Source organism: Hyperolius riggenbachi, chromosome 3 (genome assembly GCF_040937935.1).
Source record: "Hyperolius riggenbachi isolate aHypRig1 chromosome 3, aHypRig1.pri, whole genome shotgun sequence".
Taxonomy (NCBI): domain Eukaryota; kingdom Metazoa; phylum Chordata; class Amphibia; order Anura; family Hyperoliidae; genus Hyperolius; species Hyperolius riggenbachi.
In genome coordinates, this window is record NC_090648.1 from 281,639,732 (window position 1) to 281,653,762 (window position 14,031).

General features: G+C 38.2%; 1 protein-coding gene across 1 annotated transcript in view; it reads left to right on the forward strand.

Annotated features, from left to right (window-relative positions):
* CADPS2 (calcium dependent secretion activator 2) overlaps positions 1-14,031 on the forward strand; it is a 506,020-nt gene that overhangs the window by 469,535 nt on the left and 22,454 nt on the right. Inside the window, exon 26 of the mRNA XM_068276393.1 lies at positions 1,595-1,702. Within this exon, the coding sequence (XP_068132494.1) occupies positions 1,595-1,702 (108 nt within the window). The remainder of the gene's footprint in view (positions 1-1,594; positions 1,703-14,031) is intronic.

Genomic DNA, 14,031 nt, shown 5'->3' on the forward strand with positions numbered 1-14,031 from the left:
TTCGGCTGCGAGACACGAGCAGCTGTGCCGACATCGCGTCTTGCAAGACGCATGCCGCGCACAAGTGGAAATGAGCCCTTAGAGGCGGAGGATCAGCAAGACTGCCTGGTAACTGGTATTGTTTAAAATTGAATAAATATGGCACCCTCCATATCCCTCTCACTTCAGTTGTCCTTTAAGCCTCATTTTATTGTAGAGGGAAGAGATGCATAAAGTCCATCCTTTAACCACTTCACATCAAAGCTTTTTTCCACTTAAAAAAACAGCAGAATTTTAACCTGTCAGCACTCCTTCCATTCATTTGCCTATAACTTTATTACTACTTATCACAACGAAACAATCTATATCTCATTTTTTTCGCCACCAATTAGGTCTTTAGGGGTACTTTTTGCTAAGAATTATTTTTATTCGAATTACATTTTAACGGGAATAATAAGAAACAAATTGAATAAATTTATCATTTCTCAGTTTGCGGCCATTATAGTTTTAAAGTAATACATGCTACCATTAAGCCAATATTTTAGTTGGAAATAAAGGTGCATTTTTTTCAGTTTTGCGTCCATCCCTAATTACAAGCCCATCATTTATAAAGTAAACGTAATATACCCTCTTTACATACATACTAAAAAAAAGTTTAGTCCCTAAGGTAACTATTTATGTATTTGTTTTTTATTTGTAAAAAATGTTTTTAATTTTTTTTAATGTTGATAGCTACCCATTAGCTATCAACAGTAAAAAAAAAATTAAAAACATTTTTTACAAATAAAAAACAAATGTATTTTTACATGTGAAATTAACCCCTGACCTCCCACACTCCCCATGAGTGTGGGAGGTCAGGGATTAATTTCACATGTAAAAATAAGGTTAAAACAGGTATTTTATTGGAAAAAAAATGTAGATGTAATTTTACTTTGATAACAAGATGTCTTTGCCGCTCACTTTATTATTCGTAGTATTACTACCCATAGAGGAAGTGATGCATGGACGGGTTTTGTGAGTGGCAGTGTCGTCAAAACAGACGGCTGCAGTCATTCACATGGGGACTTATATCAATGAATGGGAACTGTGTTCCCATTAATTGATCTAGTGGCTACCGATTGGTGGTAACGAGCGGCAGTAACGAGCATAGAGGGCAAGCGGGAACGCGCAGCAGGGAGGGACGTAGTAGCACCATCCCTGCACAGAGTTTTGGCATTTTGCAGGGACGTAGTTACTCTTCCAGGAGGTGGGGAAGTGGTTAATGCCCTTTAGTCAGATGTTTATCCTAAATCATAGGATTAAAGTGTGTAGTATACAGTATATTAATCAACAAAAGTGCAATTAATTATCTTTTACGCTGGTTTTCACAACATGTATCTTTATTGCTTTTCTATATTATCCTTTTCCAGTAATTTGATCTTTCCTTACAGTCTAAACTTGGACTAAAGTTTAGTGGGAAATTTTACATTACCAATAAGCTGTTCCCCATGACAAAGTTATGCTGCGTTTTTTAAATGATCATATAATTATTTTGCAGACCACTAATATGAATAATTAATGTACAACTATTAGCACTTGATTATGCAAAAAAAATATTTTTTTCGTTCAATTGTAGAAACCTGGACTGGACCAGGCAGACACTTACATCACATTTGTTCGACAAAACCAGGATATCTTAAGGGAAAAAATCAACGAAGAAATGTATATAGAAAAGATATTTGATGTAAGTAATTTCTAATGAAGCATGACTATTTTACACAAGTGTGAGCTGTCTTGACCTAATTCTTCGTGTTCTGCATAAATGTGAAATATCTTGACCTAATATTTCATATTCAACCTCTTTTGTTATCTTCAGCCCTGCACAATTTATCTACTTAGATATTGATTTTCTTCACTTTAATTGATTATCTTAAGAGTCTGTATTGCTCCATAGCAACCATCTGGATTTAAATCTTCATAGGGCAGCTTAGTTTCAGTGTGACATCCTGCTCATTTAAGTTAATCTCCTACATACAGTATTATTTATTTTAACTTTTCTCTTATGCATATTATACTAGAGCAAACTCTATAAACCATTTTGACATACCTTCTTGTTTGGTAGGGCATGGTACCAGAAGATAAAGTGAACAGAGCAGGGATCATGGGATCTCATGTGAGCTGTACTGTTTCACTGTCCTCTGTGTCACTACTCATCCCATAACTTTAGAGGTTTTATTCTGCATATTTTTTGGTGCAATTATAGTAATTACAGGTCTGTTTATCTTGAGCCAGTTTCCTTCTCTTTGTCCCACTTTTCACATTCTGATCACTACTTTTATTGGGTCAAATGTAAAAATAAAGGCATTCACATTTTGCTTATTGGCAATAGATGCCTTGGTTGCTCTACCGCTATCAACCTAAAGTAGAGATGAACATTTGCATTCACGTGAATGGAGTAAGTGATTGCCAGCTATGACCATTACTTCTTGTTACAAAAGTTAACAGTAAGCAGCCTACTGACTATTATTACAGCCATGTACTGCAACTTAAAGCAATCCTGAAGTCTTAAAAAAGATAGATACTTGCCTTGATAATGGAAAGCCTCTGGCTAATCTAGAGGCTTTCCTCATCTTCTTACACTTTACCATTACAGCGCTGGGTCCCTTGGATTGATCAGTGTAAGAGCGTTGTTGTGGACGAGTGTGGCTGTACTGCTCATGTGCAAGTATGGCCCATGCAGGCCCAATAGAACAAAAAGCTTTGCATGGAGGAAAAGGCCATGAACCAGTGCCTTTGTTCTTTTTGGCCAGCATGAACTGTACTTGTGCAAGCACAGAGTGAAGATGGAGTGGGGATAGAAGAGGAGGTGAAAGGAATAGGGAATAAGGAGAGGAAAGTCTATCTCAATAACACTGGAGGAGGCACCCTAGGTATATACTGTGCAATTGCTTTAACTAATAACTAGGAGATAGTGTGTCTTACCTCTTCAAAAGCACAAACCAAATTTATTTGAAACATTTTTTTGTTCAAGCACACGTGACAAGGCATTTCACGGGTACTGGCCTGCTTCTTCAGGTTAATCAAGTGCCTTATAAACAATGCAAAACAAGTGTGAGCGTCTTTCTCATCTTTCAGATTCACTGAGGTTACTGGTTAATCACCAAGTGTCATCATCACCTTCTTGTTCTTGTTGCAAAGAAGGGGAAATGGTGGGATTGGGAGCTAGGTGAAGGAGCAAGGAAGTGACTTGGGGCATGCTGTTAAGAAAATGGGATGGGAGATATGGGCATAAATATCCACTGAAATTAGTCAGAGATGGCTGGAATTATTGGTATACTACAGAGTGCTGTGATGGTGGTAGTACAGGTTGTTTAGACTTGGGTGTGCACATTCAAGGTTTCCTGGTAGCCTGTTAGAGATTTTTTTGGAGCACGCATGTGTCAAAGGGTACGCATAAATAGCGGTCACGTGTTTCAGGGCAGTTGCGCAGTACATCCTGAGGAAGCCCCTGGGTGGGGCGAAACATGTCGACATAGGCCTGCGTCATGTGCTGGTTCAGTAACCCCCCCCCCCCCGCCCTTCCACCTCATCGCAGCAACAGTGCCCACGTGGAGTGGCGGGGACCATATACCAAAGCGTAAACCGCCATGAAGGCTGAAAAAAGGATGGCCCAGTGTACTCCCGCCGTGTAGCTCAAACAACTGGCGGTTAGTTGGGCCCAAGCAGGAACCCATGGACGATACAGCTTGCCGGTGTGCCTGGAGGTAGTAACTATAAAGAAAAGAGCAATAATACTACATGCAGTGTGGATGCACTGACTATCATAAGCGCTATACAGCCGTCTTTGGCCTTCAGAGGATTCAGTGACAGTTTATTTGGCATTCAGACATACGCAAGTGATATGCATGGAGGAACTGTTCATACATATTATGACAACAATTATATTAACCTTCTGGAGATCTGTTCCATGGTTGTTCACTAGTGCAAGACTGTATAATTAAGGATCTGGAGAATATGCAAAAATACTTTTTGGTGCTTGAAAATAAATTTCCTCTTTGCAGTAGCTCAATTTGCATACGTGAATTACTGTATCTGGAGTAATCCTTTTTCTATCAATCATCATTCTGTGTGTTCTGGACCACGTATATATACAGTGGGGTGCGAAAGTTTGGGCAACCTTGTTAATCATCATGATTTTCCTGTATAAATCGTTGGTTGTTACGACAAAAAATGTCAGTTAAATATATCATATAGGAGACACACACAGTGATATTTGAGAAGTGAAATTAAGTTTATTGGATTTACAGAAAGTGTGCAATAATTGTTTAAATAAAATTAGGTAGGTGCATAATTTTGGGCTGCTGTTGTCATTTTATTGATTCCAAAACCTTTAGAACTAATTATTGGAACGCAAGTTGGCTTGGTAAGCTCAGTGACCCCTGACCTACATACACAGGAGGATCCAATTATGAGAAAGAGTATTTAAGGAGGTCAATTGTAAGTTTCCCTCCTCTTTTAATTTTCTCTGAAGAGTAGCAACATGAGGGTGTCAAAACAACTCTCAAATGACCTGAAGACAAAGATTGTTCACCATTCTGGTTTAGGGGAAGGATACAGAAAGCCGTCTCAGAGATTTCAGCTGTCTGTTTCCACAGTTAGGAACATATTGAGGAAATGGAAGACCACACGCTCAGTTCAAGTTAAGACTTGAAGTGGCAGACCAAGAAAAATCTTGGATAGACAAATGACGAATGGTGACAACAGTCAGTCAACCCACAGACCAGCACCAAAGACCTACAACATCATCTTGCTGCAGATGGAGTCACTGTGCATCGTTCAACCATTCAACGCACTTTACACAAGGAGATGCTGTACGTGAGAGTGATGCAGAGGAACCCTTTTCTGTGCACACAGCACAAACAGAGCTTCTTGGGCTATGCTAAAGCACATTTGGACAAGCCAGCTTCATTTTGGAATAAGTTGCTGTGGACTGATGAAACTAAAATTGAGTTATTTGGGCATAACAAGGGGCGTTATGCATGGAGGAAAAACAACACAGCATTTCAAGAAAAACACCTGCTACCTACAGTAAAAGATGGTGGTGATTCAATCATGCTGTGGGGCCAGTGCAGGGACTGGGAATCTTGTCAAAGTTGAGGGACGCATGGATTCCACTCAGTAACAGCAGATTCTGGAGACCAATGTCCAGGAATCAGTGACAAAGCTGAAACTGCCCCGGGGCTGGACAAAGACCATAAGCACTGCACAAAATCCACTAAGGAATTCATGCAGAGAAACAAGTACAACGTTTTGAAATGGCCATCTCAATTCCCAGACCTGAATATAATTGAAAATCTGTGGTGTGAGTTAGAGAGCTGTCCATGCTCGGAAGCCATCAAACCTGAATGAACTAGAGATGTTTTGTAAAGAGGAATGGTCTAAAATACCTTCAACCAGAATTCAGACTCTTATTGGAACCTACAGGAAGCGTTTAGAGGCTGTAATTTCTGCAAAAGGAGGATCTACTAAATATTGATTTAATTTATTTTTTGTGGTGCCTAAATTTATGCACCTGCCTAATTGTGTTTAAACAATAATTATTGCACACTTTCTTTGAATCCAATAAACTTCATTTCACTTCTCAAATATCACTGTGTGTGTCTCCTATACGATATATTTAACTGACATTTTTTGTCGTAACAACCAACGATTTATACAGGAAAATCATGACGATTAACAAGGTTGCCCAAACTTTAGCACCCCACTGTATATATTTTTGGCCAGGCTAGAGGACTTCAAGAGGCACCCAAAGGGAGAGGCTATTTTGCAATTTTTATCTCAGACTGATTGTGTGCCACCCAGTATAACCATATAGTGGGCGGGGGTGTGCTGTCATTGATACCAGTTTATCAGTCCCTTGGATATGGGGCAATGCAAGGGCATGGTTCACACTACTCCATTATGGTTCTACTTCTTTACTTGTGCTCCTGTTTTGCCTCATGGGCAATGGACATTTATTCATGATGTCATATTTTATGCAATATAGCAATATAATAAATACTTAATGAGGTCAACTGTAACCTTATGTGTGGTCATCTCGTGAATCAAATGGGTTGAGGCATTTGTAGGCTAATTGGCCTTTTTAGGACTAATTTGTCCCTTAGTGAACATATATTCATACGTAACAATTCTTGCAACGACAATTTTTTTATTCTGATCTGCAGTTTACAATAAATTATATCGGTGGTTGAACAGCATATACTGGTAGTGTTTAGTGTTTTGTTGTTTATAATGAGTCTGATGTTGTTTATTAAACCTGAACACAATGTTGTTTAAAATACTGTCATATTTTAGCATTGCTTTCAGGTGACTTTTCTTGAGGGAGAAATGTAGTCATGTGACTGCTAGTGCTTTTTTCTTCCTACATCCCCATCTGTAACTGAAATCTGGAGGTGTCTTAAAGAGGAACTCCAGTGAAAATAATGTATTAAAAAAAGTGCTTCATTTTTACAATAATTATGTATAAATGATTTAGTCAGTGTTTGCCCATTATAAAATATTTTAAATCCCTGATTTACATTCTGAGATTTATTACATGGTGACATTTTTACTGTTGGCAGGTGATGTAGCTGCTGCATGCTTTTTTGGTAGTTGGAAACAGCTGTAAACTGCTATTTCCCACAATGCAACATGGTTCACAATGCAACAAGGTTTACAGACAGGAAACTGCCAGGAATACATACTCAGAGTTTTTGTGGGAGGGGTTTCACCACAATATCAGTCATACAGCGCCCCCTGATGGTCTGTTTGTGAAAAGGAATAGATTTCTCATGTAAAAGGGTGTATCAGCTACTGATTGGGATAAAGTTCAATTCTTGGTCGGAGTTTCTCTTTAAGATAAATCACGTAATTCCCTACAACCTTTTAGAAGACCTTAATTGGTGTGAATTCTGTGACTGGGAAGAATATGGCACCACTAGTCACACCACCATGATTTTTGTTAAAGAAGAAACAGTATTAACAAACATTTCTTTGTTTATACATTTGTTATGGGTGGAGCCATAGGCCGTTTGTTATGCTTGAAATTTTATCCTATTGCTTTCTGAATCCATGGCCCAAAATAAGTATGTGAACAATTTGTTCTTGTTTTGAAGCCTGCATGCTAGTTCCTAGCATATGTCTCAACTACTAAAGCTGAAAAGATCAACCTGACAACCAAACTATTGGCATTTTGTTTTTAAACATATAACAGTGTCACCTTTTATGTTCCTTTTACTCCACCCTTCTTTCAGCAACAAAATGATGAAGGGCAGGTAAAATGCAAAGATGATTCCAAGTGAATGTTGGTGGTATGCCCAAGGGCTTCTCTTTTTGTGATGTCTGCAAATTGTGATCCTTAATATCCAATCTGACCATAACAAATTCCTAAAACCCTAAAAAGTCAATGTATTGCAGAATGTTCTCTGTCCTTTGATTGCTTATTATAATGGGAATGAAGTATGTACATTTACTCAATAAGACGCTTGAAATCTGATATGTCTGCACAGAATTATCATTTGGCACAGTCCCAGAAATACACATCTTTGCATGATGCACCTGGCTATGTGAGGCAGGTCTGGTAGAGGCTGCTAATTAACAATACAGGCTTAAACAGGCACCTCATCTGGCAGGATAGTTAGTAGCCTGTTGGTGCTCAGCAGGTTTTGGTAGTGCTTCCTATTTTTCTATCCTAATGGTCTACTGCCCACCTAATTTTGCCTTATTGTCAGCCACTATTTACCACAGCTTGAAGCCCTCCCAGGAGGCTAAATTATTATCAAAGGATTAAGGAGATGTAGCCTTACAGCTCTGACATTTGTGATTACTTGTCTAAGCCAGAACACTAATTAGCTGTGACTAATCAAGAAAAATGTCCCTGCCATAGAAAACCATTTAAAAGACATGAGAAGTAGAAAAGCAATTGAAAGGCTTAGTATTGCTCAGATTTGCTGGCAACTTTTTTTTTTTACTCACCTTTACCCAATCTAAAGAAGTTTTCTACCCCCCTCCGGAGAGCTATATTTTGAACTCGTGCACTGCATAGAAAAATAAACCAATTTCTTTCTCTCTTTTCTTAAAACTCAATTTTTAACTGTTAATTCCAATAGCTTTTTAAGTAATTATTAATTAAAATTTTAGTTGTCGAGGTGTTTGTAAACATGTTAAAAATGAACATTTTATTTAAAATAATAAATGAAAAGAAAAATAATGAATTTTCTTCAAAGTTATCTACATTTGTTTCCCCAATCGCATTTTAAGGGCTGCAGTGCAACAGTTTCACTGTAACACCCTGTGTGGATTTCTGAGTTAGTGAGTTAACAATTGTCCATGTAAAAAGTGCAAAAAAATTTTACACCCTCCAGTTTTCAAACACTACGCATGTTGATTTGCGTTACATGTGCGATAGTACTTAATGATTGTCAGTGAGAAAATGTGCATAATGTGCAAAAGTATACTGCAGTGCTGGGCGTTTTTTTTTCTGCATGCAAAATTTGCATTCAAGTGTGAATGATCCCATTGAATTATATTGGATTTAATTTCAAATGCACATTTGCATGCAGGAAAAGTATGTGATTTGGATAGGCAAGTGTGAACCCTGACTACCCAAACTTGTATGAGTTTAGGGACTTAGGAAGCCCAATTTAACGTCTAGATAACTTCCCCCTCCAAGTTTAGAATACATTTCCAGGTATACGTTACCCAATTAGCAAAGTCCTGCATGTAAAAAATATAGACACAAGCTATCCCAATCATTGTATACCTCTGCAGTCTTTTTAAAATCCCAACCTCCAGTCCGCAAGCTGCACTATTGCCACAGTACCGAAAGTGAGCCACAGCATAGGCATCTCTAAATCTGCAGGACAAACTGCTTCCTCTAGAAGGTTAATATCTCATTACAGGGACTTTTAACAGGCAGTCTGATGCTATGTTTATATACCCCTCCCTCCCTGCTTGAGTTTTCACTGATGTCTCTTTCTTTCTTTTTTCCCCTCTGCTTTGTAATATGATCAGTTGCTGTAGAAGATTATAGCAGAACCTCATGTAAATGACACACATTCCACGCAACGTTGATGGACACATGTTAGCCATTTTATTTGTCAAAGACCTGTATTTCTTGTCCATGCCCACTTCTGGTTCACTCTCCACTGCCTGTCTGCATAGCTGATCAAATGACACTCTAATTTCCAGACTAGGATTTTCAGTTTATTGAATCCCTTGCCTGCTCACTGTCTGCAAAATGAACAGTGTGAAGTTTGCTGAAATATTAAATAGTGGTGACGTCATGTGCTTCGCTTTGTAATGCAGCAGAGCTGTATGAGTCACAAGACTAACTGGGAAGAAATGCTAAGCATGTGGCAGGTCAAACACTGTGTTTTACATGTTTGCTGATGTTATAGCGTATGTAAGGTTCCATTTCTCACAGTGTTACCTCATTTTTAAGTGTCTTCCACCGGGAAGTATAGGGGTGGGTAGAGCTGTATTAAAGGAAAAGGCAGCTACAAAGAGAAGATCCATAATTCTGAGTACAGAAGAAGAAGCTTCAGAACTGCAGCAGATCTGATTTGTGAGATGTTTGCCGCAATGCTATGGGACATTTTATTAAGTCAATGCAAAAATTAGTTACATTACAGTTGCAAAAAAAATAAATAAAAAATCAGCTGCTAATAAAAAAAAAAAACACCTTGCTCACAGAATTACTAATAGCAATAGAGTGTTGTACTGTGTTAGCCAACAGTAACAACTAGAATTACCAATGTTAGGTTTATAAATCATTGCTTATTAGGTATTTATTTTTTCATAACCATATTGGATAATTTAGTTTTTCTTTTTTATATAGTTTTTTATTTGTAATATAGTATTTTACATTACAGCTATTTTGATTTTACATTGAAAGCATGTCCATTTATAGGACAGGTGCTGTAATTCAGAGTAATATTTTTTAATTGGCTTTCTTTTTAAAAGAGCTCAGTAGTTCATTTTTTTTAATTTTTGCTTACATTGGTGGTGTTTGGTTATTGTCGGTTTGGTGTTACAGCAAAGTCAGCGCTAGATCGTCTGTGTTCCTCTAGATCCAGACTTGTCTGTGATCCTGACTACAGATATATAACAGCTACTAATCACAGCTTTTCACAACTGTCTAATAAAAGGCTTCACAGCTTAGAAGTCAGATAAACATCAACATTATTGTCATGTGACTTGTTCAGAAGTTACGGGCATCACATTAGAAACTAATTATTCTTGATTTCCAGAATCAAGTACATGTAACTTCACATGCATGAACTGCCCTCCTATGCGTGGTAGTATGACAGCTCAAAAAACTGTTTTGAAAACCTTGCAAACGGCAACCTTAATTCACTTAATATTAAACACTCTTATTTTCTATTTTTGCTACACAGTGGAGCAGTGAAATTCCTTAACTGCTTCTTTTATGCCTGTAAGGGAAAAATCATGGTGTGTTGCTAAATCTCTATTCACGAGCACTAGAAAGAAACAACTCAAATCCTTGTTAGAAAATTGCAGAGTCTGGCAGTGACAAAGAGCTCATGCTTGTTCTTTTGTTACTTCCTCTGTGTCCTGAGAGTGGAGCCCTTTACAGCTGCTTGGATCCAGCCTGGCTCAGCTGTACTACTTTAAAAGAGGACGCTTGTCAATTTCTGGCCACAATAGTTTTTCAGTGCCTGTTGTAGTGCTGAGCACAGTTGGGGATCAATGCTAGCCATTCAGACTACACCCTTTTTCATTGCTTTGATTTGTTAATTCAAGACTAAAGGTCCACCAAGGGGGTTTAGGGTGTTTAAGAAAGCTGATGAACTGTTTAAGAAAGCTGATGAACTGCGAGAGTTCGTAGTCTTGGTGTGGCAATTTCCATAGTTGGTGGCAACTACTGGCTCCAGAGGAGCTGTGTCCTTGTTGACCTGCCTGCTATTAAAATGCACAAGCGCTGCATTTCGCAATATTTCAGCCCTATTTCATTGTCAATACCACCTTCTGAGCCGTTCAGCATGTTGGTTGCTCTAAAGATTCTCTTAGATTGGGTTTGAAAACTTCACCTTAAACACTAGATTAGACTCATGTTCTGTTTTCCGTGCTCCTGTTGATTTGTTGAACCTTTGCAGGGCTAGAAAGCAAGTAGCAGCTTGATGGGGAGACAGGCTGCTAATATGATTTACCAGTCTACAGTCATGCACAATAAGTGTGAATAAATACAAGGGTCTCACAGAATCAACCCTAGCCTTTCCTTTCCTCTTATTTTATCTTGTCAAGAAAATAATGCATGCCCTTACAGGAGCTTGATGTGCTATGAATAAGATACAAAATAAAACCTTTTTTTTTTATAGTGTTTGTAGCTGTCAAATATGTAGCATAAGAATGAATAGAGCGCTGCTGTTCAGACAATATAGAAAGAATCCCTCGATTTTTCTGTGCATGGCTATTGTAAAGCTGCTGGAAAACATTTAACCTTTTGTTTACGAAGTGCAATAAATAGACATCTCCTCGAAGACTAAATAGCCTTTATAAGTGTATGGATCTGTGATGTCTAACTTCAAGGTGCTTCAATGGTGGAAAACTTTCTTTTTCAATTTGAAGCTGTTGTATGTTTTGCAATTTTTTCCTCAAATCAATTGACATTTGCATTGTCGACGGTACCAGTGGATTTTTGCGCATTTCCATCTTATATTTTTTTAAGGTATATATTGGTATACAATAACACCATATTTGCACTTTGTCATGCTTCTGAAAAAGCTAACCAACAGTACTGTCACGCATGCACACTGTCCAGTGTTTATTTCAATATCTAGCATTGGTGATTCCAAAATAATATATTTCAAAAGCAATATTAATTATCAGGAACTGTTTTGTATTTAAAGTGCTAGTAGAAGTGCATCTACAGTTACATGGGCCTAAAATGTCTTGTGCTACACAATAATGCAATATATTTGCATTACTGAATTTAGCCCTCAAGAACATCTACTATATTTCATAGGTAAATATATCCACAAAACCTATCCTTTAATGAAATGTCAAATCCATAAAGGAGGGCTGTATTAAATATATAAAACATTCACATCATTGTTTGAGGTGATATATACAAAGTTATATGCAAGAAAGTGTCTGTTTCTTATATGCAATATGTAAGAATGAGGCAATTTGCCTGATATAACAATAAATGTTAACACCCCTATAACTTCAGTTCCCAAAGCACATTTTTAAGGGGTAAGAATTGACTCATCTCTTTTATTCCTCATATTCACTCCCTAACCTGCTCCTGTAATCTTCAACTCAGCATATTCTTCAATACACAAAGAGGTTGTTTGACGTTATGAGTAGGTCATTAGTATCAATTTAGATTAAATAGGCAATGACACAAGTTTGTTTCTGGCATAATTAGCCCTTCATCAGGCCCTTGTTACAAAAGATTCTAAAATTCAATCTGGAACAAAACCAGAAAGGTTAAAGTGCAATTTATGGGAAGAAGCAGAAGCATCCGACCGACCAAAATGCATACACTAGCATAAACAAACCGAATGGGAGTACAGGTAATATTTATTCACAAACTATGTCCCAACAAGGACCTAACCTATATGTACAAAATAAGTGACATGAGGAGTCACTGGTCAATCAGCTGGATTGTAGTCTTGTAAACCAGTGATCAACAGGTCTCCAAAAAACATATATACAAGTATGGGGAGAGACTTGACACAAGTGTCATAACTGTCAGTCTCACTTAAGTACTGATACACATATATATGCACGAAAGAAATAAAAATACGTTGCTGTGAGGTGCGAGGTCTTTGCTGATCCCCCCCAGTGCTGGCAATCAGTCAGAGGATACTGGGGTGTAGCTAGTCCCACCACGGCAAAGTACTGTTAAAAGTAATTGCAAAAGCACATGGCAAAATAGGAGTATGGTAGCATAACTGTGATGGAGGCTAAGTGTGAGACTGCCATCAATCACAGAGAGACCTGTATGCTCCTACACAGTAGTATTATAGCCATGAAACAAATGCCTTCACAGAAGGTATAGAGCTGGGGTAGAAATGGGTGATATATACAATTTACAGTGCTAGTGTCATTCAACTAGGACTAGTTTCACTCTATAAAACAAAATGCATACACATCAACTCTAGCCTGGAGATTAGATCCACCTTGCTGCTACATGAGGAGTGTACTAAATTGCACTTTTCTAGTTTTCTTCCAGATTGGACTTTTTTGTCACAAGGGCCTGATGAAGGGCTAGTTCCGCCCGAAACAAACTTATGTCGTTGCCTATTTAATCTAAATTGATGTTAATGACCTACTCATAACGTCAAGCCAGAAATCCAGTATATTCTCTTTGTGTATTGAAGGATATTTTTTGTATTTTTGTGTCAATAAAGTAACTTAAGCTGTTATGCTACTGCAATAACAATGTGGTTTCTACAAGAAATGTAAATCTCCATAGCATTTGTTGTGTCAAGTCTGGGTGTGGTGGACCACCCTTTGTGACATTAAAAATGTTTTTTACTTCTGTTTATGGACTTTCCCAACTATATAAACACAAGGCTCCTCTCTGCCAAGCACTTCATTGGCTACCAATCAGAGGATCCGGTACAAACTCTCAACCCTAACCTTCAAAGCCCTCCACAATCTCTCTCCCCTGTGCATCTCCTCACCAGTTTCCAGATACCAACCCAACCGCAATCTCAGATCTGCACATGACCTTCTTTTGTCCTCCTCTAGAATTACCTCCTCGCATTCACGTATACAAAATTTCTCACCTGCTTCACCCCTCCTCTGGAATCCTCTTCCAAAACACATCCCTCACTCTACAACCTTTAATATCTTTAAAAGCTTCCTCAAAACTTGCTTTTTCTGACAAGCATACGTTCTTACTTAGGTTTTTCCCCCTCTGATCTCTGGCCAAGTTGTACTCCTACTAGACGACCTAAAAACACACTGCTTTAGGTAGGAATATTGTATACCACCACATTTCTTGTCTCCCCCCCCCCCCCCCCCCATTCCTTTAGGATTGTAAACTTGCAAGGGCAGGGC